At 42.4% G+C, this 27903-nt stretch overlaps 1 protein-coding gene across 1 annotated transcript in view; it reads right to left on the minus strand.

The window, feature by feature from the left end:
* The window catches only part of LOC149457666 (vomeronasal type-2 receptor 26-like), a 70073-nt gene that overhangs the window by 12727 nt on the left and 29443 nt on the right, over positions 1 to 27903 (minus strand). Inside the window, exons 5-7 of the mRNA XM_089683395.1 lie at positions 21849 to 22688; positions 15040 to 15057; positions 10746 to 10913 (exon numbers count right to left, since the gene is read on the minus strand). Coding sequence (XP_089539521.1) covers positions 10746 to 10913; positions 15040 to 15057; positions 21849 to 22688 — 1026 coding nt within the window. The remainder of the gene's footprint in view (positions 1 to 10745; positions 10914 to 15039; positions 15058 to 21848; positions 22689 to 27903) is intronic.

Raw genomic sequence — 27903 nt, forward strand, 5'->3', positions numbered from 1 at the left:
TGTGTTTGTGTGTGTTTATATGTATACATGTGTGTGTGTACTGTATATGTATGTGTATTTTATTTATTCATTACTACATGTACTTATATAGCACCATTAATTTACACCACGCTTTATATTTATATTATACATTCACATCATATGTGTGTGTGTGTCTATGTATGCACGTTACTTTTAATCCTTTCCCCTAATCCTGTACGATCAGAACTGCTTTTTTGGGCTTGTTCACAATGGCAGAAAGAACTGCTACTCCTCTGAAAAGCAATCCATATTCATATTGTTTTTCAGAGGAATTTGACAGGTGGTGAAGGGGCACTATGTTGCCTCCACAATGCCTGTTTTAATCCCCTAAATGCAGCAGCACTGCAGGGCGGTTACAGCATGGCCCCATTCACCTGGGGGCATACATCTTGCCAGGGCCACAGCATGTGTATGACCTCCGCAGCTAAAAGGGGAAGCAGTTGGGCATGGTAAAAACACAGCTCAACCCCATGGCTTTACTATTCCCCAACTTTACATGTGAAAAGTCCTTGCATGCTGTGTGTAGGGCAGCCTATTCATTTAAATGGGATGGCCCACAGAAGTCCCTGACCCTTTTTTAAAGTCACTCTGCACCAAAAAACATATCAATTCAAAACACGGGTGGTGTAAAAGGTGCCACCTCTCCAACCGCTCCACCTCTGCCTCCCCCCTCTGCCTCTCCCTCCACTGGCTCCCTATCGCCCAATGCATCAAATTCAAACTACTCACTCTGACCTACAAAGCCATTCACAACACTGCCCCTAACTACCTCACCAACCTGATTCCCAGGTACCACCCTACCCGTACCCTTCGCTCTTCACAGGACCTCCTTCTATCTTGCCCCCTGGTCTCCTCCTCCCACACACATCTGCAAGACTTCTCCAGGTCCTCCCCCATCCTCTGGAACTCACTACCCCAATCCATCAGACTGTCACCTTCCCTCCTCACCTTCAGGCGCTCCCTGAAAACCCACCTCTTCAGGGAAGCCTACTCCTCCCTCACCTAACTGCTGCTCTCCTTCATTCCTCCTACCACTCCATCCCCCACAGCCACTTCCTCCTGTACCACTACCCCCTCCCTCCTAGATTGTAAGCTCGAAAGAGTAGGGCCCTCTAACCCCTCGTGTGCTGTTTGTAGTTGCTGTACTGTTTCATGTATTGTCCCCCCCCCCTCTATTGTACAGCGCTGAGCAAACCCTTTGGCGCTATATAAACTCGATGTAATGTAATGTAATGTGCCACAGCCTATTAGTTATCAATCGCAGAACACCAAAACATTTGGGCTTTTAAGGCATCAAATAACGACAAGCATGTATGAACAGACACATTTTTATTTACACAACGAAAAATATTATACATCAAACACATTTAAAAAGGGAAAATGACTACAGGTGCATCCAAAACAAATATCCAACCCTCTATAACCGTATTATACTTTTATATCAAGATAGTCAAATTCTCTGTCCAAAAAAGGACCATATACAGTACTATAAATAGATTTTATACAAAGAGGGGGGAGAAAAGAGTCACCGATGGGCTCTACACGTTTCGCGGTCCAAGCAGCTTCATCAGGAGAAGTACAGATCAGAATCTATTACAATCTATAAAACAATATACAGTAAGTATATACACAATGACAACATAGATACACATACACGTCGTATCTTCTCTTTACCACTTCATTCCCCAAGATGCATGTGGCTATCCAGGCATAGCTATCAGACCAAGACCCCCCAATGAGGAAGACACATCCCCGGAACCATGTGCCACCCCCAAAGCTAGACTACTGGAGCATACTAGGACAGTCTGGGCCACCACCCCACCAGCCTCCAACATTTTCAATGGTATAAATATATAGTATGCAGCAATATACAATAAGTACACCCCTAATTATAGCACAAATACTATGTAATACCACTTGCATCCAGTCTCTGGAGTTATCAACAATATACATTATACACCAAATTCATTGGTAATATCTCCTTAAAAAAAACAAATTCCATTGCTGAACGTTAGCCACTGACCATATACAGGTGAAACTCGAAAAATCAGAATATCGTGCAAAAGTTCATATATTTCAGTGCAGCAACTTAAAAGGTGAAACTAATATATGAGTGTCAAGGTCCTACCTTTTCCCAGAGGTTATGCTGCTCCATGTGCTGGCATCCATCTTGGATTTCTGCAGAGCATGGTGGGAGTCTTTTATGCCTTCAGGCCTCTGCGGTCCATCCCCCAGAGGCGTGTGGTTGATCACATATAAGCCTGTTGTCCGCACGTGCCCTTTGCATTCGTGTCTTGTGTGTTAGTGTGACTATAGCTCTGTTTATACTCTCGTGGCTCTCCTGGAATCTGACTCGGGTTTTGACTAGACCATTCTCTGCGGTTTCCATTGATCTGACCTTCCGTTGCTGAACCTGGCCTGTGACCTGTTATTCTTGTCTACTGTTCTGTACCGTCTGTCCAGTTGTTATCGACCCGGCTTGCCCGACTACTCTTTGTCTATCTGGTCTATCTGGTTACCACAGATGGGGTGTCTCGGGGGCCGCAACCTGGTTCCTGGCTGCGTCAAGTCCATCCCCACCATCAGGGGCCCTGGTGAAGGGCAGCCTGGGACTTAGACTCCACGCCCTGAGGGACTCTGTTCTGTGGGTGGTGGTTGTCGTCAGTCAGTGCGTGACCCTGCCCTGACAATGAGATAGACTCATTACATGCAAAGCAAGATAGTTCAAGCCGTGATTTGTCATCATTGTGATGATTATGGCTTCCAGCTCATGAAAACCCCAAATCCACAATCTCAGAAAATGAGAATATTGTGAAAAGGTGGAATATTCTCGGCTCAAAGTGTCCCACTCTAATCAGCTCATTAAGCAATAACACCTGCAAAGGGTTCCTGAGCCTTTAAATGGTCTCTCAGTCTGGTTCAGTAGGAATCCCAATCATGGGAAAGATTGCTGACCTGACACCATCACTGACACCCTCCATAAGGAGGGAAAACCTCAAAAGGTAATTGCAAAAGAAGTTGGATGTTCCCAAAGTGCTGTATCAGAGCACATTAATAGAAAGTTATGTGGAAGGGAAAAGTGAGGAAGAAAAAGGTGCACAAGCAGCAGGGATGACCGCAGCCTGGAGAGGATTGTCTGGAAAAGGCCAATCAAAAGTGTTGGGGACTTTCACAAGGAGTGGACTGAGGCTGGAGTCAGTGCATCAAAAGCCATCACACACAGATGGATCCTGGACATGGGCTTCAAATGTCGTATTCCTCTTGTCAAGTCGCTCCTGAACAACAAAAGTCAGAAGCGTCTTACCTGGGCTAAAGAAAAACAGACCTGGTCTGGTGCTCAGTGGTCCAAAGTCCTCAACTTTTGCATCTCATTTGGAAACCAATGACCCCGAGTATGGAGGAAGAATGGAGAGGCACAAGGACCCTGAGTATGGAGAAAGAATGGAGAGGCCCAAGGACCCGGAGTATGGAGGAAGAATGGAGAGGCCCAAGGACCCCAAGTATGGAGGAAGAATGGAGAGGCACACACTGCAAGATACTTGAAGTCCAGTGTGCAGTTTCCACAGTCTTTGTTGATTTGGGGAGCCATGTCATCTGCTGGTGTTGGTCCACTGTGCTTCATTAAGTCCAGGGTCAACGCAGCCGTCTACCAGGAGATTTTGGAGCACTTCATGCTTCCTTCCACAGACGAACTTTATGGGGATGCTGACTTCATTTTCCAGCAGGACTTGGCACCTGTCCACACTGCCAAAAGCACCAAAACCTGGTTCAATGACCGTAGGATTACTGTGCTTGATTGGACAGCAAACTCGCCTGACCTGAACCCCATAGAGAAAGATGAGAGACATGAGACCGAACAATGCAAAAGAGCTGAAGGCCGCTATTGAAGCATCCTGGTCTTCCATAACACCTCAGCAGTGCCACAGGCTGATAGCTTCCATGCCACGCCGCATTGAGGCAGTAATTGCTGCAAAAGGGGCCCAAACCAAGTACTGAGTACATATGCAGCTTCTACTTTTCAGAGGTCCGATATTGTTCTATGTACAATCCGTGTTTTATTGATTGCATGGAATATTCTCATTTTCTGAGATTGTGGATTTGGGGTTTTCATGAACTATAAGCCATAATCATCACAATGATGACAAATCACGGCTTGAACTATCTTGCTTTGCATGTAATGAGTCTATCTCATATGTTAGTTTCACCTTTTAAGTTGCATTACTGAAATAAATGAACTTTTGCACGATATTCTAATTTTTCGAGTTTCACCTGTACATTGCTCAAAAAAATTAAAGGAAGGCTTTTTAATCAGAGTATTGCATCAAGTCAATTAAACTCCCAAGATATTGATCTGGTCAGTTACATAGCAGAGGGGGTTAATAATCAGTTTCAGCTGCTTTGGTGTTAATGAAATTAACAACAGGTGCATTTGATGTGGAGGCCACTGACATTTTTTTCCTACTGATTTTTTCTGACTGTTTTTTACTAGTTTTGCATTTGGCTAGGGTCAGTGTCACTACTGGTAACATGAGGCCATACCTGGACCCTACAGAGGTTGCACAGGCAGTCCAACTCCTCCAGGATGGCACATCAATACGTTCCATTGCCAGAAGGTTTGCTGTGTCTCCCAGCACAGTCTCAAGAGCATGGAGGAAATTCCAGGAGACAGGCAGCTACTCTAGGAGAGCTGGACAGGGCCGTAGAAGGTCCTTAACCCATCAGCAGAACCAGTATCTGTTCCTTTGTGCAAGGAGGAACAGGATGAGCCCTGCCAGAGCCCTACAAAATGACCTCCAGCAGGCTACTGGTGTGACTGTCTTTTACCAAACAATCAGAAACAGACTTCATGAGGGTGGCCTAAGGATCCAATATCCTCTAGTGGGCCCTTTTCTCACTGCCCGGCACCATAGAGCTCGATTGGCATTTTTCATTGAACACCAGAATTGGCAGGTCCACCACTGGCACCCTGTGCTTTTCACAGATGAGAACATGTTCACCCTGAGCACATGTGACAGACGTAAAAGGGTCTGGAGAAGCAGTGAAGAGCATTCTGCTGCCTGTAACATCATTCAGCATGACTGTTTTGGTGGTGGGTCAGTGATGGTCTTGGAAGGCATATCTATGAAGGGACATACAAACCTCTACAGGCTAGACTACACTGGTGCAGTGGGTCCTGGGTTCCTCCTGGTGCAGTGGGTCCTGGGTTCCTCCTGGTGCAGGACAATGCAGGGCCTCATGTGGCGAGAGTATGCAGGCAGTTCCTGGTGGATGATAGTATTGATACCACTGAATGGCCCCCACGCTCACCTGACCTAAATCCAAATAAAACACCTCTGGGATGTCATGTTTCGGTCCATCCAACGCAGCCAGGTTGCACCTCAGCCTGTCCAGGAGCTCAGTAATGCTCTGGTCCAGATCTGGGAGGAAATCCCCCAGGACAGCATCCTTCATCTCATTTCGGAGCCTCCCCCAACGTTGTCAAGCATACATACAAGCACGTGGGGGCCTTACAAACTACTGAGGACCATTCTGAGTTGCTGCAAGGAAATGTCAGCAAAATGGACTCGCCTGCTGCATCGTTTTTTCACTTTGATTTTCTGGGTGTCTTTGAATTCAGTCCTCTGTAGGTTGATTATTTTCATTTCCATCAAATGATGGGGTTTCCTTACGTTCCTAACACATTACCCGGTCCATATCAGTATATATATCCAGCATGATATTTTCCCCATTGAGATCTGATGTGTTTTCAAAGTGTTTTTTAACTTTTGGAGTAGTGTACATTATTTGTAAAATTATAAGCAATATAATTATCTAAGGCTCGCAATGGGGATGCCCATGGTTTTAACCCAACGTCAAAAGTCCAGCAATACAATAATAACTTGACCCCTAATCTAATATAGAAAATATATGATTACCATCAAACCCCAGGGACAAGTTCTAAGATATACATACCATATAGAATAGACTGGTAAACCGTTTGCATATCAGGAATATTTTCAACCACCACTACCACCATCACATGCAACATAGTCCAAAAAAGAGGAAATGAAGCCCAGGATTGGCCAATATATACTCCCAGAATAGTCCACCCACTGGCATCATCAAATGGCGCTGGTGTTGTCACTTCCTGTTTAGGCAATAGGGCACACATGCCAATAAACTAAGCAGAGGGGTGGATAATTGAACCATCCCAAGCATTGGGTGCCCGATTGGCCCACCAAGCAGGAGACAGTACACAGCACCAAGAAACCCCTACACTGGTAGGATCAAACCCAGGCACTTTACTGAACACCCCATGGACCCAAAATATAAATAAAAAGAAAGACAATCACATATAATATGTATCCCTTAACAAGTATTACATTGGCTAGTCTCCAAGTTCTGTATCCACGTGACTTATACTGCTTGCATGACCTATGTGTAAAACAAAAAAATGGAAACTGCTACCCTCACTTGAGCTGGGAGGTTAAAAAAAACAATGGGGGTCCCCATTGTGGGCCTTAGATAATTATATTACTTGTAATTTATTATAGATAATGTATATGGTCAGTTGCTAACAGTCAGCAATTACATTTGGGTTGATTAAGGGGATATTACAAATGAATTTGGTGTATATATTGTTGGCAATTAACTCCAGAGACTGGGTGCAAGTGGTATTACATAGTGTTTGTGTTATAATTAGGGATGTACTTATCATAGTATATTACTGCATACTATATATTTATACAACCATGTAGGACACATTGAAAATGTTAGAGGCTGGTGGGGTGATGGCCCCTTCTGTCCTAGTATGCTCCAGTGGTCTCACTTTGGGGGTGGCATGTGGTTCTGGGGATGTCTCTCCCTCACTGTGGGGTCTTGGGCTTATGGTTACTCCTAGATAGTCACATGCATCTTAGGTAAGAAAATGAAGTGGTAAAGAGAAGATGTGTATTTGTATCTATGTTGTTATACTTTGTAATTGTATACACTTACTGTTGATTGTTTTATAGATTGTAATAGATTCTGATCTGTACTTCTGATGAAGCGGCTTGGACCGCAAAATGCGTAAAGCTCATTGGTGATCCTCTTCTCCTCCCTCTTTGTATAAATTATAGTACTGTATATGGTCCTTTCTTGGTCAGAACATTTGACTATCTTGATCTACAAGTATAATACGGTTATAGAGGGTTGGATATTTGTTTTGGGTGCACCTATATTAATGATTCATTTTCCCTTTTTAATGTGTTTTATGTATAATCTTTTTTATTGTGTAAAAATAAACATTTGTATGTATGTTGATACATAGTTGTCTTTATTTAATACCTGGTGCTTTAAAAGCCCAAATGTTCTGGTATTCTGTGACTGCACCAAAAATACATGGCATTTACCAATGTGTGGGGGTACTATTAAGAATTAACCTCCCTAGCGGTCTGATTATGTCCATATTTCTGTGCTCAAAGCGGTACATTGTTTTGTATGGAAATATGTATTTTTTTTATTGTAGGCTGTAATTTTTAGGAATAACTCACTGAAATCTGTCCGAACAAGAGTCTAGTAAACATCCCGGGTATGTTAAAATTTGAAACACAAAATCACAAATTATAATATAATAAATAATCATAAAAAATAATAATATAATAATAATAAATGTAATTCAATAATATAATCAAACCAAAAACACTGAAATGTGAAATAGAGCGCCAAGTTCACACATCGCTGAGCTCAGTCGCAGAATCGTTTTCAGTGTCTGATGATGAATTTCCCCCACCAATCATTATCACTCAATTCTGCAAGTGGTTCTGATTTACTATCGCTGTTCTCTAGCCGGTCTAAAACCGCGTCTGACCTAAAGGGACGCTTTTTGGACACCATGGACGTTTCTCAGTTTCCAGGCAGAAAGAACAGTAAAAATGCAGGCAGGGCGCCGGACAAAGCACTCGGGACAAAATGTATGTGAAATGGTTTGATACAGGAATGTTATACTATGTGGTTTTAGTGTATTTAGTGAATGTCACTTTTTGTCATTTTCAAATTTCCCGCCAGTTCTGTCCCCCGTACGTCCCGACGTCGCAGGGAATGGAACCCGGAAGATAGATGCCGCCATCCGCTGGATTACATTGCAGTGGGGACATCGCGGGAGCGCAGGACAAGGGAAGTGATCGAGGGATCGTGGAGCAACGCTGCAGTGTATTCCTGAATGTAGCTTCGGGGGGGTTACCGCTTGTGGTACTTAACCACTTCCAGTCCGGACACTTTTACCCCCTTCCAGTCCAGGGCAATTTTCAGCTTTTAGCGCTATCACACTTTGAATGACAATTGCGCGGTCATGCAACACTGTACCCAAATGAATTTTTTACCATTTTTTTTAGACAGATAAAGCTTTATTTTGGTGGTATTTATTCACCACTGGGATTTGTATTTTTTTTGCTATGTAAATGAAATATCCAAAAATTTTGAAAAAAAGTGTTTTTTTTATAAAATTTTGCAAATAAAGAATATTTCATCATAAATCTTAGCCAAAATGTATTCCGTTATCTTTTTAGTAAAAAAAAAAAAAAAATCCAATTAGTTTATAAGCAAAAATTATAATTTTTAAGCATTTTTTTTACATTTTTATTATATTTTTTTATATTATTATTTTTTATTTTTTTTTTACATACTGTCACCCTAGCAGTACACTGTCACCATGGTGACACTGTACTACTTGTGGGGGGTGATGAAGATTTTTTTTTTTACACTGATTGCTTTTACACCCATATAGGATGTAAAAGCAATCATTTCTCCGTCTCTCTGGTTGCATTCTTGCACTCATTGAGAAGTACTGAGTGAGCTGTGATTGGTCACAGCTTGTCACATGGTACAAGGCTTTTGTGAATAGCCTTGTACCATGTGACCTCTGTGATCATTCACAGATTTCACATGTAGTAAGCAATGATGTCAGAAGTGACATCTTGCTTACTACTTTGCATGTGATCACTGATTGGCCAGTCAGTGATCACTGTGTCCGGAGGACACAGCGGGCACCGGATTGCGGTGCTGCACGCTCCCAGGGAGCGCGCACAAGCAGGGTGCGGGAAGGTCGTTTATAGACGGCAACCCGACCCTGCAGTGCCACTGTCCGGCCGTTTATATACAACGGCCGGACGGGAGGTGGTTAAACTTTACCCCGAGCTACACTCGGGAATACCGCCAGGGGGGTTAATGGCACCCCTGTGCATCTGCTAAAGAGCAGTGTGTTTGTCTACATGACAGGAAATGCACAATTTTGCACGTATTACTGACAGCAGTAATGTGAACCAAGCCTTAGAGTGGGAGGCTTCAAGACTAAAATTACTTTTCAAGGGTGTCTAGATTGGAAACAGGTTGATAAAATGATAAATACAGTTCTATACTGTTGAAATATGTCTGAACCCAGACTGTCAGATGTCGGGAGGTATAGGTATAACATGCTGTCCTGTTCTAAGCTTATACAAGGATCTCCCAGCTGGTTGCAGTGAAGGGAGCAGAGGTCTATGCACCATTCAGGGGTGCAGGAGCATCATCAGAGGATGGAAGAAGCACCGCCCATTGACCCAAGCCATGAATATGTGGATGAGTGTGGACTCAGCCAGTGCCGCTCCATCCAGGCAGGGCCATAATTAATACTGAATGGACCCTGAACAAACATTTTCTTTGGTCCCCCCATGCAATTTCATTATCCACCTGCTCTGAGACATACAATAAATAGCAGCTAGACTCAAAAGCTGTTTATTGCAACAGATCAGGCAGCGATTGCGATTGGTTGGCAAAGATTAAAGCATATCATTACCTCTCACCGACTGGTTGATAGAGCTTACATCACACATTACTGCTCACTGATTAGTTGCTAGAGGTTAGAGCACATGATTTCTGCTTCCTGATCGGTTGCTAGTGATTACTGCACATAACTACTGCTCACTGATTGGTTGCTAGAGGTTACTGCACATCCTTACCACTCACTGGTTGCTAGAGATTACTGCACGTGATTACTGGTCACTGATTGGTTGCTAGAGGCTACTGCACTTCATTACCACTCACTGATCAGTTACTAGGGGTAATTTTTTTTGCACATAATTATTGCTCACTGATTGGTTCAGGAAGATTACAATAGATCACTGCTGTTCACTGATTGGTTGCTAGAGGTTACTGCACATTATTGCTGTTCACAGCACATCATCTTTTCACTGCCTGCACACCATGGACTGAGAAGGGGATTGGACCCACCAATATGTCCCTTTTTACCTTCCTAGTGGGCAGCATTCAGCAGAGGTGATGGTGGCTGGAACCTCAGGGGGGCATATTATTCATATGAATGTCACATTGTCACCACTATTTACATATGAATGCCGGCTATTTACATGTGAATGCTGACACCACCTGCACAGGTGAGTCATGTGTACATGGCAATAGGGAAGAGCTGGGCAGAATAAGTGTCAGCACTTCACACTGACATCAGGACACAATGCGGGTTTAAGACTTCAAGAGAATGTAAACCAAGTATGGGGCAGCTGCTCTGGGCCCCACAACAATGACTTTTGCCCCTCCTTATAGACAGCCCTGCATCCAGGCCCCCTGACATGTTTCGCCCCACACACCAGAGCTTGGGCACAGAGGTGTCGGGAGGCTTGCAAAGTCAGCGCAACCACTGGGGACAAGCATTATAAGCGGCCCCTGTGGAGGTAGAGCTACATATATAAACAGAAAACAATCAAGTCATTTCTTACTTTGCCATTTTTCCACAACCAGGACATACTCATATTTGGAAACTTTTCAGGCACATAATCTGGGCCTTCAATAATGGAAACTGTGGCATAATATAAGTTTGTATCATTCACAGTCCAGTGGTGTAACAGAAGATCGGTTGGAATTTCTCTTCTCTCGTTAAAGTAGATCTCGCCTTCTGCTAGGTCCATGAAGTGAACTTTTCTCACATATTTATGCAGCTTTTCATGGAAGACAAAAATTCACAGATTACTATATACAGAAAGAAGTCTTTCTATAAATGAATGAACCAGGAGAATCATTAATCCAGGCCATAGACGGTTCGTTTATCGGCCGATTTTTTGCCTGAAAAACTAAAATCTGTCGCTCTGTTGCCACCAATGATTGCAAAAATCGGCCGCTTTTTGCAAATTTTCCAGCATGATCGATAAAAGAAATGAGGAGTAACCGCAAAATCGGCCTATTATTCTTTTGGACGAAAATTTGGCCGATAAACAAACCGTCTCTGGCCTGCTTTATTCTTCACTTTTGGTTCTCCTGCAATGTCTCCTCTGATATGAAAAGAATCCCCTGTCCTAATAATCCAGAGAATCATCAATCATTCATTTGATATTCAGATTGCACACATCTGTATGTATGTATTTAGGAGAATCAAAAAATGTACATTTTTCTGTCTATTCTATTTACATTTTTGCTCCAAGAGAGATAAGCAGAGGACAGAAAAGCTTCATATGGAGTGATTGGTATTGATTATTATAAACTGCTTCACTTCCAGAGCCATTTTGTGCGTTTTTTGCAATGATTAAAAAATAATTTATTCCTAAAGATTATATAAAACTCCCAAAAATGATATACAGTATTTTCTAAAAGTAGGAAAAATAAAATGGTGGCAGCTCCAATGTTTTATGTCACACAATATTAGTGCACCGGTTTAGGAAAAACTAAATTTCTGTACAAAATACACTAAAGATAATTTTAAGGTACACAGACACAATGTATTTCTCAATTTCTGATAAAATATGAAAGACCAGGTTGCACTGAGTAAATAGATACCCAACATGACAAATCGTAAAATTGTGTGCGCCCATGAAATGGCAACAAACGTCATTACCCTGTATTTTCTATAGCCAGTTAAGGACTGCCCTATAATAGATGTACTGCCACAGGGTGGCCGATCTAAGCAAAATCCCATGCACAGTCAGGTCCATAAATATTGGGTCATTGAAACAATTCTAACATTTTTGGCTCTATATACCACCACAATGGATTTGAAATGAAACGAACAAGATGTGCTTTAATTGCAGACTGTCAGCTTTAATTTGAGGGTATTTACATCCAAATCAGGTGAACGGTGTAGGAATTACAACAGTTTGCATATTTGCCTCCCACTTGTTAAGGGACCAAAAGTAATGGGACAGAATAATAATCATAAATCAAACTTTCACTTTTTAATACTTGGTTGCAAATCCTTTGCAGTCAATTACAGCCTGAAGTCTGGAACGCATAGACATCACCAGACGCTGGGTTTCATCCCTGGTGATGCTCTGCCAGGCCTCTACTGCAACTGTCTTCAGTTCCTGCTTGTTCTTGGGGCATTTTCCCTTCAGTTTTGTCTTCAGCAAGTGAAATGCATGCTCAATCGGATTCAGGTCAGGTGATTGACTTGGCCATTGCAGAACATTCCACTTCTTTCCCTTAAAAAACTCTTTGGTTGCTTTTGCAGTCTGCTTTGGGTCATTGTCCATCTGCACTGTGAAGCGTCCAATGAGTTGTGAAGCATTTGGCTGAATATGAGCAGATAATATTCCCGAAACACTTCACAATTCATCCGGCTGCTTTTGTCAGCATCACATCATCAATAAATACAAGAGAAGCAGTTCCATTGGTAGCCATACATGCCCACTCCATGACACTACCACCACCATGCTTCACTGATGAGGTGGTATGCTTAGGATCATGAGCAGTTCCTTTCCTTCTCCATACTCTTCTCTTCCCATCACTCTGGTACAAGTTGATGTTGGTCTCATCTGTCCATAGGATGTTGTTCCAGAACTGTGAAGGCTTTTTTAAATGTCGTTTGGCAAACTCTAATCTGGCCTTCCTGTTTTTGAGGCTCACCAATGGTTTCCATCTTGTGGTGAACCCTCTGTATTCACTCTGGTGAAGTCTTCTCTTGATTGGTGACTTTGACACACATACACCTACCTCCTGGAGAGTGTTCTTGATCTGGCCAACTGTTGTGAAGGGTGTTTTCTTCACCAGGGAAAGAATTCTTCGCTCATCCACCACAGTTGTTTTCTGTGGTCTTCCGGGTCTTTTGGTGTTGCTGAGCTCACCGGTGCGTTCCTTCTTTTTAAGAATGTTCCAAACAGTTGTTTTGGCCACACCTAATGTTTTTGATATCTCTCTGATGGGTTTGTTTTTTCAGCCTAATGATGGCTTCACTGATAGTGACAGCTCTTTGGATCTCATCTTGAGAGTTGACAGCAACAGATTCCAAATGCAAATAGCACACTTGGAATGAACTCTGGACCTTTTATCTGCTCATTGTAATTGGGATAATGAGGGAATAACACACACCTGGCCATTGAACAGCTGAGAAGCCAATTGTCCCATTACTTTTGGTCCCTTAACAGGTGGGAGGCACATATGCAAACTGTTGTAATTCCTACACCGTTCACCTGATTTGGATGTAAATACCCTCAAATTAAAGCTGACAGTCTGCAGTTAAAGCACATCTTGTTTGTTTCATTTCAAATCCATTGTGGTAGTGTATAGAGCCAAAAATGTTAGAATTGTGTCGATGACCCAATATGTATGGACCTGACTGTATATACAGGAGTTTGCACTCTCTTCTTTAAGGGGCATGTATGCTGCCGGCGCACAGCTTCTGCTATGATTAGTCCCAGCAAAAGCCTATCAGCATGTGCTGGAAAAGGGATGTCCGCCGGCACATGGTGATCGGTAAGGAGAGAGACAGAACACAGCTCTGCCTATGTAAACAAATCTGAGCTGTGTCCAGTCAGTGGCAATGTGTTGGGTTATCTTTCTCTGCAAAGCAGGGAATAAAATCCAGCACATTACCTAAAAACAGCCCACTGTGTACACATAAACACTGGCTAGGCACACAGTTACCCCTCTGATCGCCCTAGGTGTTTATCCCCTTCCCAGCCAGTGTCATTAATACAATGACAGTGTATATTTTTAGCACTGATCACTTTATTAGTGTCACTGGTTCCCACAAAGTGCCAGTTAGTGTCAGGCCAGGGGCGGACTGACCATTTGAGCACTTGGGTACTGTCTGAGGGCCCAGGGTCAGTGGGGGCCCCATGAAATGCCCCAGGTACCTTTTTTATAGTTTTTTTTGGATGTGTTTTGAGTGTGGGCAAGGACACAGGGGCCCCATGATCCCCTATTGCCCGTGGGCCCCATGAGTTGTCAGTCCTCCCCTGGGTCAGGCTTTCCACCACAATATTGCAGTCATGCTATAAGTTTCTGATTGCCGCCATTATTAGTAACTAGAAATTAGATTTTTTTTTTAAAATGTTTTCATTCATGTTTTTTTTTCATTGGAAATGTTTTTATAGCAGAAAGTAAAAAGTATGTTTTTCTTTTTCAGAATTGTCAAACTTTGTTTATCGTGTACAAAAAAAAAACAGTGGTGATCAAATACCACCAAAAGAAAGTTCTATTTTGGGGAAAAAGGGGGAATGTACAGTGTTTTCACTGGAGAGATGATTCAGCTTTCTCCTCCTTCCTGCAGGGGGTGGCAGAGAATGGGCACTGAGACTGGGAACACATCTCAGCCTCAGTGTGGGAGAGGAAGGAGGAGCTGTCTTCATTGCAGATGGCTGTGAGTACAACAGTGAAGGGGGGCATAACTGTGATGTATGGGGACATCTGATCTATGGGGATACTATGATGGGGAGCATCTGCTATAAGGGGATAACTGTGGAAGGGGACACCAACTTTGTTGGGATACTGTGGTGGGGGATACCTGATGTATGGGGACACCTGATGTATGGGGCACTGTGATGGGAGAAACTGAAGTAAGGGACACTGTGATGGGGACAACTGATGTATGGGGCACTGTGATGGGGGAACCTGATCTAAGGGGACACTGTGATGAGGACACCTGAGGTACAGGGAGATTGTGAAGGGGACACCTGATATATGGGGAGATTGTTATGGGGAACCTGATGTAAGGGGACACTGTGCCTCTACCCCTGATTTCTCAGTCAGGATCAATAGCACCACTATCAACCCATCCTTGCATGCCAGAGTGCTAGGGGTAACCTTGGATCCTGAACTATCCTTTCAGGCCCACATTCAATCCCTGTCCAAATTATGCCACCTCAACCTCCGCAACATCTCCAGAATACGCCCCTTTTTAACCAATGATACCACAAAGCTCCTAATTCACTCAATGGTTATCTCTTGCCTCGACTACTGCAACTCCCTCCTCATTGGCTTACCTTTACATAGGCTATCCCTCTTCCAGTCCATCATGAATACTGCTTCTATGCTCATTCACCTTACCAATTCAGTATCTGCTACCCCTCTCTGCCAATCCCTCCACTGACTTCCACTCACCCAACGAATAAAATTCAAAATACTGACAACAATTTACAAAGACATTCTCAACTCTGCCCCCAGCTATATCACCAAACTGGTCTCAAAATATCAACCAAACTGCTGTTTTTGATGTTCCTAAGACCTTCTCTTTAGTTCCCTTGTCACCTCCTCCTATGCTCACCTCCAGGACTTCTCCTGAGCTTCTCCCATTCTATGGAACTCCCTACCCCAATCTGTCCAACTAAATCCTAATCTATCCACCTTTAGACGATCCCTGAAAAACTTTCTCTTTAAAGAAGCTTATCCTGCTTCTAATTAGTAAACTGCCTTTTATTTCCTCCATCAGCTCATCCCCCCACAGCTATTACCTTTTGTATCACTCAACCCTTCCTCCTAGATTGTAAGCTCTAATGACCTGGGCCCTCTGTTTCCTCTTGTACCAAATTGTATTGTAACTGGAATGTCTACCTTCATTTTGTAAAGAGCCGCATAAACTGTTGGCGCCATATAAATCCTGTATAATAATAATATAATATAATATAATATAATAATGGGGATACCTGATATATTAATTGGCTCCTGTCTAAATTGTCCCTAGTATGTGTATGTATGAATGTAAGTTAGGGACTTTAGATTGTATACCTCTTGAGGGTTAGGGACTGATGTGAAGGTACAATATATATGTAGAGCTCTGCGTAAATTGACGGCGCTACATAAGTACCTGCAATAATAATAAATAAATGTTTGGAAACACTGTGATGGGGACACATGATGTATGGGAAGATTATGATGGGGACACATGATGTATGGGAAGATTGTGATGGGGACATCTGATGAACAGTATATGGGCACTGTGAAGGGGAAACCTGATGCAGGCTAGTAAGAGCCCAAGTTTCCCCTCTTTGCCCAGGGGCCCATCATACTATTAAGATGGCACTGGTGTAGAAGTGGTAGTAGATCCAAGTGATTCTGTGTTATCATATTTCATGATCTTCAGTCCAGCCAGTGAAGTCCATTGAAGGGCTTTATTTACCCACGTTGATTTAAAGTAATTTAAAAGTAAAGGTTCCTCACATCAGGATTCCCAAACAGGGGTTCAGCTTCCACACAGAAATCAGAAGCAAAAACACAGCCCCTGGCTATAAGGGAGCTCACCTCAGACTACACGGCTCTCTAGAACTCAGACTCCCAATACAGAACACAATGGTGTTCACACGCTGCTACTGTGACAACTGGAACTGTGTTGTCCTGTTCCAAAGAGACAAACAGCACCCCAGCCTAGTGCATTATCCCAAGGATACATGAATGAAAAAGGATATAAACAGACTCACAAACAATGTCTGTGAACAGCAAGTCAGGCCACTGCCTCGTGCTACATTGGTAAGTCAGAACCAGAAGAATCAAATGACAAGGGACACCATCCAGGATCCAAAAAGCAGCTTATGTGTTTCAAGGGTAAATTTGTATCCTCAGAGACAAATGATTTGGCTCTGAAGTAGAGGGTTTACCCTTGAAATGCGTAAGTCACTTTTTGGACCATGGACGACGTCCCTTTGGCATTAGATTCTTCTGGGTTTCACCCACCACTGTCCCACGAGGCAGTGGCCTGACATGCTCCACACACACATTGTTTGTGATTTGTTTTTTCATCTAACTATCCTTGGGATAATACACTAGGCTTGTGCCCTGTTTGTCTCTTTGCAGTTACTATTCAGACAACCCCAGCCATTTGAATGCAGCAAGGCTTTTTCATATCCCCTGGTGCTGTATCTATGCAAATATATGAATAGAGAAGAAACAAGAAGGCGCTTCTAGTTTCAATAAGTCCAAAACGTTTTAATAAAAACTGTTAAAAACATACAAACATACAAGAGTGATAAATAAGCAGGCGTATTGATAGTATGTCTATGCGGGGCTCTTCTCACTGTATGTCAGCCTGCTGTGCTGCCCCCTCCCCCTCCCAAAATGAGATGCCAAGATGGCCACTGCTCTTCCAGAAATGCTGGAATGCATGCTGTTCGCGTGGAGTGCAAACCAGAAGTGATGTTTCGCAGCATGCTCCTTCTTCATCACAGAGCCCAAGGAGGAAGGGAGCCACATAAATAGGAGAAAGGGCCAGGAAAAGGGCAGCACTGGAAATGAATATGTATACGCCCTTAGGGAGACCTATTGGATTTATGCTTTGGATGTACTATCTCCTGGTGGTCTAAACGAGGACCTTGACATCAACACCATTATATAGAATCTATATTTATATTATATAATATCATTTCTACAAATTCTAGATTTGGTCTTTTCAGATTCTGCATTTACTGTACAAGTTATTTATAGCGGGGGGTTGGTTTTTTGGCTTTCGGCTCCAATTTATAGCCATCTTCCACAAGTAAGTACATACCATAGAAACTAAGGTCCAGTCCATTTATGGTTATAATGGTAATTGTGGTTTATGTATTTATTTTGTCCTCCTATTCATGCTTGCTGGGGCACATCCACTATGTGGTTTAGCTGCCATATTATTATATCTATAAAAATTTCATGACCATGAGGTAATTTCCTTTATTATGTACCAGCACATCCATTGTATTTTGATCACTAGACCATGTTCTGCCCCCTCTCCCCTTGTTTTTCCCTACCTAAGTTATCCCATTGGTACATTATACTCTGGCTGAAATTTTATCTCTATCTTTATTTTTATTTAATTAACTGCTAATTTGTTACTAACATATGTTTTAGATTTACAATCATGTGCAACTTTTGTATTGATCACTGTTGCTTTATGTACATTTTACCCATATACTGTATGTGCATATGTGTACATATAATTTTATTTTATGTATTGTCTACAAGTACCGCTGTTTTCTGTAATTACTGTCCATTAATAGGGGTTCCTGTCACTGAATAGCGACACATTGTGCTTACATTGAATTACATTTTTATTGTCATATACTTTCAGTAACTTTTTTTTCACTCCCTTTCCTGTTTTTTATATACATTTTTAATGTTGCTCATCCACGTTGCATTTGGCTTCGGTAGGAGTGTATACTGTACATATTCATTTCCAGTGCCGCCCTTCTCCCGGCCCTTTCTCCTATTTAAGTGGTTCCATTCCTCCTTGGGCTCGGTAATGAAGAAGGAGCATGACTAGTGCACCCGAGATAGGTTCATTCAGACCCCACTACACCACCGTTACCCTTTACCCTTCCATACCAATCCCCTTTACTTACTATACTTACAGAAAACACAACACCAATTTTGGAGTAAATGGCCAGCACGGCCTTTTATTAACAAATCAAGTTTAAACACATCAACCATTCCTTATAACAGAAAACATAAAGAGTTGTCGTTGGTCTTTGAAGGCACCCCCAAAACGATCCGAAATGCACCTGCGGACAACCATATTCCACTAGGCCTCCAGCCGCAACCAACCAGCTCGGAGACAACCATGCCGTCCGCAGTGCAGCACCACCACCTTCCAGTTAAACCTCGGTTAACTGGGAATGTTCCCGGGCACACCATACCGATGGGTCCCACACCATTTTGTACCTCCAAGATAAGAACCGCCTCCAAAGACCAACCACCGCCCAGGAACCAAAATAAACCCCCCCCCCAGGAGGAACACAACTTTCACCAAACAGGGCGGGCGGGAGGGAAGCTCTCTCTCCCACGTCCAGCTCCCAACTGACGCCCCTCCCCAGAACACCCCACCCTAAAGTGCAGGAGACCCCACCTACACTCTCCTCTACCAACCAGATCCCCCAGCTATCCTTTACCAACTCTAAACAATCATTAACCCTCACACGTCTTCCTTCCCACTCTGGGCCTAGTCATGCCTGCCCTTCGCTAATTCTTTTCTTCTTTTATCGCTGCGGGCATTTCTTTCCACGCATGCTCCGAAGTGTGTCGCCGCCCTACGTCCATGTCACTTCCGATTGGCACTCCACGCAGACAGTGTGCATCCCGACAGTCCCGGAGAGTGGCAGCCATCTTGGCATCTCATCCTGAGCTCCCCCTGCAGCTTCTGGCCAGCATAGCGGGATGACATATAATGAGAAGAGCCCCGCATAGACGTACTATCGATGATTCTGTTTATTTATCACTCTTGTAAGCATTTGTAACTGTTCTTATTAAAACTTTTTGGATTTATTGCACTTAGAAGCGCCTTCTTCTCTCCTCATCCTAGAGTCTGGTTCACACTCTCAGAAGTGCTGCCTAGTGGATGTCTCCATTCATCACAATAACCAGCTGTCATCTTCCCATTGACGGTCTCCATGACAGATGAGCCCTATGTACTCTCTTCTTGCAAATATATGAATACTGTCTCTAGTCCACTACACTCATGCGCAGCTCCAGAGCCCAAATTGGGTTTTACTAATCTTTGAGGTAGTTTATGCTGTATTATACAAGCTCAACTTCCATGGATGAGAACCTTGGGTAACACAAAGCCCCTTTCACACTATGACAATATGAAGATGCAAACTGTATATTTCAGGGTGTTTCATGGGCCCTGACCTAAAGAAGTGGAGAAGACTGTAAAAAAGTTCTTAATATTTGGTGATACAAGAGTACTGGAAACGTATTTGCATAATGCACAGCTTGGAATATGTGTCTATGTATACAACCTTTTGACCAATCTCTTTATGAATGATTTTATTACTTACACAAATAAATATAATGAATATAAATGTACATAATGCAAATAAAATATATATATAAAATCTGGACTTCTTGAATGTGACTCCCAACATGAAAAGCAATTAATTTAAAAAATCAATAAAAGATTTAAAAATCCATTTATACCCCCCCCCCCCGCCTTACACTCTTATTATAAAGACTGACCATTCGTTTTATTATTTTTAAAACTGTACAGAGAAAACCAGACTCCTGAGAGAAAGGGTGGATATACAGTGAAGGAAATGCGTATTTGCTCCCCTGCTAATGTTGAATGTTCGCCCCTCACACAGAAGTGATCGGTCTAAAAATCTAAAAATCGAATGTTCGGTGCATTGAGGGACAGAATAGCAACACAAAATTCAGCAGAAATGCGTCTAACAAATTTGCACTGATTTGCATTTTCATGAGGGAAAAAAGTATTTGATCCCCTTCACAAAACATGACTTAGTACTTGGTGGCAAATCCCTTGTTGGCAATCACAGAGGTCAGATGTTTCTTGTAGTTGGCCCCCAGGTTCGCACACATCTCAGGAGGGATTTTGGCCCACTCCTCTTGGCAGATCCTCTCCAAGTCATTAAGGTTTGGTGGCTGACGTTTGGCAACTTGAACTTTCAGCTCCCTCCACAGATTTTCAAATCGGATGAAGGTCTGGAGACTGGCTAGGCCACTCCAGGACCTTAATGTGTTCATCTTGAGCCGCTCCTTTGTTGCCTTGGCCGTGTGTTTTGGGTCATTGTTATGCTGGAACACCCATCCACCACCCATTTTCAATGCCCTGGCTGGGGGAAGAAGGTTCTCACCCAAGATTTGATGGTACATTGCCGCGTCCATCGTCCCTTTGATGTGGTGCAGTTGTCCTGTCCCCTTAGCAGAAAAACACCCCCAAAGCAGAATGTTTCCACCACCATGTTTCACAGTTGGGATGGTGTTCTTGGGGTCATAGGCAGCATTCCTCTTCCTCCAAACATGGCGAGTTTAGTTGATGCCAAAGAGCTCGATTTTGGTCTCATCTGACCACAACACTTTCAACCAGTCCTCCTCTGCATCATTCACATGTTCAGTGGCAGACTTCAGACGGGCTTGGACATGTGCTTTCTTGAGCAGAGGGACCTTGCGGGCACTGCAGGGTTTCAGTCCTTGTCGGCGTAGTGTGTTACCAATTGTTTTCTTGGTGACTGTGGTCCCAGCTGCCTGGAGATCATTGACAAGATCCTCAGGTGTAGTTCTGGAATGATTCCTCACTGTTTTCATGATCATTGACACGAGGTGAGATCTTGCATGGTGCACCAGACCTAGAGAGACTGACACTTGTTTTGTGTTTCTTCCATTTGTGAATGATTGCACCAACTGTTGTCACCTTCTCACCAAGCTGCTTGGCCATAGTTTGGTAGCCCAGTCCAGCCTTGTGTAGGTCTACCATCTTGTCCCTGACATCCTTGGACAGCTCTTTGGTCTTTGCCATGGTGGAGAGTTTGGAATCTGATGGTTTGATTGCTCCTGTGGACAGGTGTCTTTTATACAGGTAACACAATGAGATTAGCAGCACTCCCTTTAAGAGACTGCTTCTAATCTCAGCTTATTACCTGTATGAAAGACACCTGGTAGCCAGAAATCCTGCTGAATGATAGGGGATCAAATCCTTCTTTCCCTCATGAACATGCAGATCCGTCATCATTTGTTAGACGCATTTCTTTTGAATATTTTGTTGCTATTCTGCCTCTCAGTGTTACAATACACCGACCATTCGATTTTTAGACCGATCATTTCTTTATGAGTGGGCAAACATTCAAAATCAGCCAGGGAGCAAATACTTATTTCCTTCACTGTAGCTGTCCATCTCACCTAAATTACGTAATTACTTGTATTTTATAATATAGGTTCCTAGTAAGATGAACACGTATTATCCAACTTACTCTGTGCTGTAATCCATTTTGCTCAGATGTATTTTTCTTCATGTACATTTCGTGTAGAGCATGGGCCAGAACATTTACAGCCATCATCACACAAGCGGGCATAGTTGTATAACGATTAAATATGAATGACAAATCTGTTACCTCCGTACAAGGATTTGCGGAAATATTATACCTTGATTGGAAAATGTCATTTTTGTGTGAGTTTGGGGAAAGGCTGTGATACCCATAAATCCAAAAATCTTCCAGTATTGGGTCGATTAGACAGTCGGAGATGTTGGCACCATCACCATAAATATTAATGCCTAATTCTCCTTTTGGTTTCCATATAAATATGAAGCTGCAGCTGAGTGGTGTAAAGTCATAGGAAAACATACTTCTTACTTTGTTCCATGATGGTGGGAGAATAAATGTGATATTGTTTATAACAGAATGTATGTCAGAAGCTAAAAAAAAAAGGTTTACTGTAAAAGTTCCACATATTATGACAACCTCAGCTGATGATTCACTAACAGTTCTCCTTTTCTGAATATAAGTGGCTTCATCTGAAGTGAGTTGAATAATGTAATCTGTGCAGATCCCATGTAGTCTCATCATCTTACTCAGTTCTTGGGACTCATCATCACCACTGCCAATCCCTGATGATATTATTCCAACCCAGTTCCACCCAAAATGCTGCAAAATTTTAATAATAGCTGTGTAACGAGCCCCATCATCTGGTGTCATACGGAATAAAGTTGGAAAGGTTTTTCCATCACTCAGGCGACGGTCAGTGACTTGATAATTGATCTAGATGATATGTTGGGAAATATTTTATTGGGATGTTATTATTCGAACACTTTACATTGTTTCTATGAATGCAGGACTTTCCTTATTCTCAATATGACAACATTCAGCACTTTATCTGCCATAGTCTTAATCCCGGTAATCAGAGACTTCTGGGAAGTGTAAGCTGAAAGCAAAACTTTTCTACATAGTTAAGCTGAGGTTAAACTACAGGATCCATGAGCGATCACTAAGGGGCCGGGGCATATAAAAGAAAGCCTGGGAAGACAGTGGGGAGTTGGAGAGAGATTTTGGAAGGTTTGGATACATGTGATAGTTTGTGCTGAGCCACGCTGTTCCAGACCGGACCGGACTGGAGCAGAGGAAGCACAGCTGCTGGAGGAACTGGAGAGATTACTGTCAAGACGAGCATCAGGTGACAGAGGCCACCTCTAGGAAACCTGTTAGGTGCAGAAACTTGAGAGTTGCTGCCATCATAGCCACTTATTAAATCAAAGGGGGCCCCCTACTGCCAGACCCCCATTGACTCTTCTTATCGCCGCAATTGGATGAGAGGGTTCCTGGCACACATATCATCATATTCATTTATAATCAGCTTGCTACCATTCAGGTTCTTCAAGTTTCAGACTGCCATCCTTCATTCTGCCATCGTGATCTCTGCTTGCAGGTTGCCACTGTAATTAAATAATGTTATGTTAACCTGTCAATGGTCATAAAGTTATGACTGATCGATGTTCAAAATTCTACTTTTTGCCAAACTCTGCTTGCAGGTTGAACAGAATTAACCCCTTTTTCCCTGCTAGGCAGAGTCTGTTTCAAGTGACTACATCCACTACTGTCCAGGCCATCTAAGGAGGCTTCCTTTGTGGTTATTATCAAGCTTCTCTTATAGAGTCCATCAAGACCATAGAATCACTCTTAAAGTGACTTTGCTAACCATGTCACACCTCAAGGTAAACTGGCCTACTGCTTCATATCCTAGAGTGACTTTTTTCCAACAGCTACATATCTTAAATTAACGTCAGCCTACCGCTCCTCATTCTAAAGTGAATGTTGTCAGCCACCTCACCTCACCTTACCTAAAGTGATTTGTGCCAACGAGTCTGTCTCTCAAAAGTGAATTATACCATTCATCGCACTACCTAAAGGGACAGCACTTTGCATTGAGCACCAATGCAGGGCCCCAGCTAAGCCGACAGAAGAGCGAAAATTTCAGATTGTTTTATTTTCGGGGTTTATTCTTTTTGGGGACACTGGTTGCAGGTGTTTTACTCAATTCTCAAGGTTAAATTAAGTCTCTCCTGACTGAGAACCTACAAGTGAGCTAGCCAGCCTAATTAAGCCATTCATTATTTGCAGTTGTCATATGATCTGCTGTGATTGGTCACAGCTATCACATGGTACCGGCATCTGGCCAGTACAGTGATTTGTCATGGACACAGCCATTGACAGATTGCAAACAGAGGGTGCACAGGTCTAGTGCATTACCATAAAAAAATGATTAAAAAAAATGTTTAAAAAAAAGTAGGTGTTGTACTCACAAACAACAAGAAAGTCAAGGCACGTCATAAAAGAACAGCTTAGTCAACACTGCGCTGAGTAACAGTCCGCAATAGGGAGTGTAGACATCCAGTAACTGACGCATTTCGAGGACTTGCCTCTTCCTCAGAGCTCTGAGCTCATCCCCCTACCCTGTCCCCTCTCCAATAGGTCTGTGCACCCGCCCAAAATAACGCAATGAATGTGTGTGTATACAGGGGCCCAAGATCACCACAGTACCACCTAGGGAACAAAAAGAAAAGCCAAAAATACAGAGAATCCACTAAAAGTTCCAGACTAATACTAAAAAAAATCCAAAAATTATAATACAATTTGTATTGTATATGTTGGTGCTCTTGAACTGGATACTGATGTCAGTGCATAAAAATGTAACCAATATTATATTCTTCACATTCTACAGGGCTTATATGGATAGTGAATCTGCCATTGACCCATGTTAATCATAGTCTTATTAGAATTGAGAAAAAAAAAAGAATCTAGTTTTAAAGAAATGTTTTAGGGGGCCGAGCCGGGAGCTGGAGCACATGGCGGTGTTTTAGCTGAGTTCCAGGACAGCGGGAGACACCGAGAGACTCACGGTGGCTGCAGTCATTTGAAAACCAGAAGGTGACAGAAAGAAACTGGCCAGCCAACATGGCCAAATGGAAAAGCAAGGAAAGAACCATGGAAAATGGCCTACACTACAGTCGTGAGCAGACCAAGCCAAGATGGTGCCAGCAACATTACACATCCCAAAACTCCACCCGCTGGCCTCTCAGGGAGACATTGAATTTACTCAGCATCTGCATGTCCAGCTAAAGGTACTCACAATGGTGCTTCAGCCACTAACAGCCCTCTGAAACAGGATGAAGCTAGCAGGAGAAGAGGGACAGGTAGCTGGGATGACAACTAGAGGGGAGGATATAGAAAAAACGAAAAAACTGAAGCATATGAGGAACAATTGAGGGCTTTTCCCACTTCTGGCCAGCCAGTACTAGACATCACTCATAAAGTCATGCTACTCTCTCTTAGAGGAGCTTTACAACATGATATGACAGTATTTATGCACACCACTCAAAAGGAATTAGAGGCTGTGAATGGTGGTCAACTCTCTCATCAAGGGTTACAGTTTTGTTACATTAGCTGTAGCATAATGTATGTGAGCTCACTTTCCGCTTCTATGTTACATTATTCATTACAACACCTGTCTGTACTATGACATATGTATACTTTCCATAAAAATTTATAGTTTTAAAAAATAATGGTTTATAGCCTAACAATTTTTTCATGCCTGGCTTTGATGTAGCCTCTGTATCCATATGGCCTCCTATTGAGGGACCTTTTTATCTAAGTCATCCACCTGGGATCTTTTCTAAAATATTCTAGTGCCATGAAGCACATACATGATACTGTATATCAAAATTCGGTTTCAAAAAGGAAGATTCCAGGAAAGGAACCTTACAGGAATTTCAAGAATCCATCTAGGTTTAGGATAAAAGTTAATTTAACCTCAAATATACCATTTTGACACAGGTAAATACCATGTAGATCTATGTTCAGGAAGATGGCTATTTGACTATAACGCTGTATATAAAGTCTTCTGCTGGTAATATGATCCTGCATGCACAAGGTTCTCAAATGAAAGCATTGGTCCACCGGATCCCATATGGGCAGTGCATCCAAATATGCCGTAACTGTACAGAATCCCATATAGACTCTGGGATTCTACAGATGGATAAAATCCATTATTATTAAACGTTGTCTATGAGGTATGTCCAGAATATAATGAGAATGAAGTTCCTAAGGGAAAAGCTGCCCAAAGTCACCTGGGGTGGGATGCCAGGTATACGTCATTTGCATTCCAGCCCAAGTGAGTTTGGAGCAGTGGTAAATGATAAATGTGTGAAATTGGGTAAAAGTGCATCAGAAACTTTGGCAATGGTGAGGAAAGCTTATGGAGAAGCTGTGCTATCATCTGTAGAAATGTACTACTGGTGCAAGGCCTTCAAGGAAGGACAAGATGGTGTTGAAGATGAACAACAATCAGGACGCCCCTTTTTTGTCAAAAACAGAACAGAATGTGGATGCGGTGAGGTCTGTTTTCAACTGTGACTGACAAGGAATTACCAAGGCAATTGTTCATGAAATCGTGAATATGAAAAAAGTGTGTGCAAAACTTGTTCCAAAATATCTGACACCTGATCAGAAGGAACGCCGTCAACTCGTTTGCCAAGACCTGTTGCCCTGCTTGGAAAGAGAGCCTGATTTTTTGAGTTGAGTGATCACAGGAGATGAATCTTGAGTGTTTAAGTATGATCCCAAAATGAAGAAACAAAGTTCAGAATGGCACACACCCTCATCCCCTTACCCCAAGAAAGCTTGAATGGGCAAATCAAAAGTCAAATCAATGTCATTGTTTGTTTTTTCTTTTATTCACATGGAATTGTCCATAAGGAATTTGTACCTACTGGTCAAACTGTGAATCAAAGATTTTACCTGGAAGTTCTTGGTCGCTTGAGACAAAAGAGGTTTTTATGTGCATTAGGAAACCACCTCAACATGGATCCTTCATCATGGCAACGCTCCAAGCCACAGTACTTTGGCTGTCAGAGAGTTTTGGGCTGAAAAACACATCAGGGTACTTCTCCATCAACCCCACAGCCCCAGCTTGGCTCCTTGTGACTTTTTCATATTCCCAAAGATGAAGGGTTTGAAAGTACATAATTTTGGTACTGTGGATAGAGGCTCTGTACACCATCCCACTTGAAGACTTCCAGGGATACTATGAATAATAGAAGAATCACTGGGAGTGTTGTGTACACTCACATGGCGCATACTTTGAAGGAGAAATGTTCAATTGTAAAACTTTTCAATAAAATAATTTTAAAAATATCATTCTCACTACTTTCTGGACACACTTCGTATGTATGATTTTATTTGATTTTTTTGTACTTTTTGTAAAAATAATTTTACTTTGTTATCTGCGAGCCCTTTAAAAGCCCACAGTGTCTCAGAATCAATTTTTGTCAATATATATAAGATGTGGTGCTTTAACACTTGCCCCCTACTACTTTTCTTAAAGGCTCTTTTTATTAAGACATCATGGGGTTTATTTACTAAAGCTGGAGAGTCCAAAATCAGACTCCCTTCTGCATAGAAACCAACCATAAACAAAGGATGGGAATGATGGCCGACATCACTGATGGCCTTGTTTGGTTAGTAATGTCATCCATCATCCCCACCCTTGTGTTCAGCTCAGGGAGGTGTTGTTGACCTCTAGCAGTATGATGGGGTAGGGACATGTTGGAAGGTTCAGCTGTTTTTTCTTTCAGCACTCAGAGTGCATCAATTATTCTGATTTACCAGGAACTGCATCTTTGGACAATGTGATTGATGATGGATTTATAGCTTTTTGTTTTATAAGGGACTTGTGTTTTTCTGAATGAGTAGAGGCACTATGGTTTGGTATTGATTTTAGAGGGATCCCACCTTTTTAACAGCAAAAGTAACAGAAAAAAATTGCTGGTAATTTTGAAAATGTGTATTAGTAAAATGAAGAATTTTTTAAAAATAAAGGAAACTTGCAGGGAAATGGAAATGATTGGCATTCTAAATGACATTTATTTCTTTGTAAATATCACTAAACCCTAGAGATGTGCTACTTCACAAGAGGAACTCC

This window comes from Staurois parvus, unplaced genomic scaffold, assembly GCF_062004578.1.
Source record: "Staurois parvus isolate SC_StPar_1 unplaced genomic scaffold, SC_StPar_1.0 ptg000308l, whole genome shotgun sequence".
Lineage (NCBI taxonomy): Eukaryota > Metazoa > Chordata > Amphibia > Anura > Ranidae > Staurois > Staurois parvus.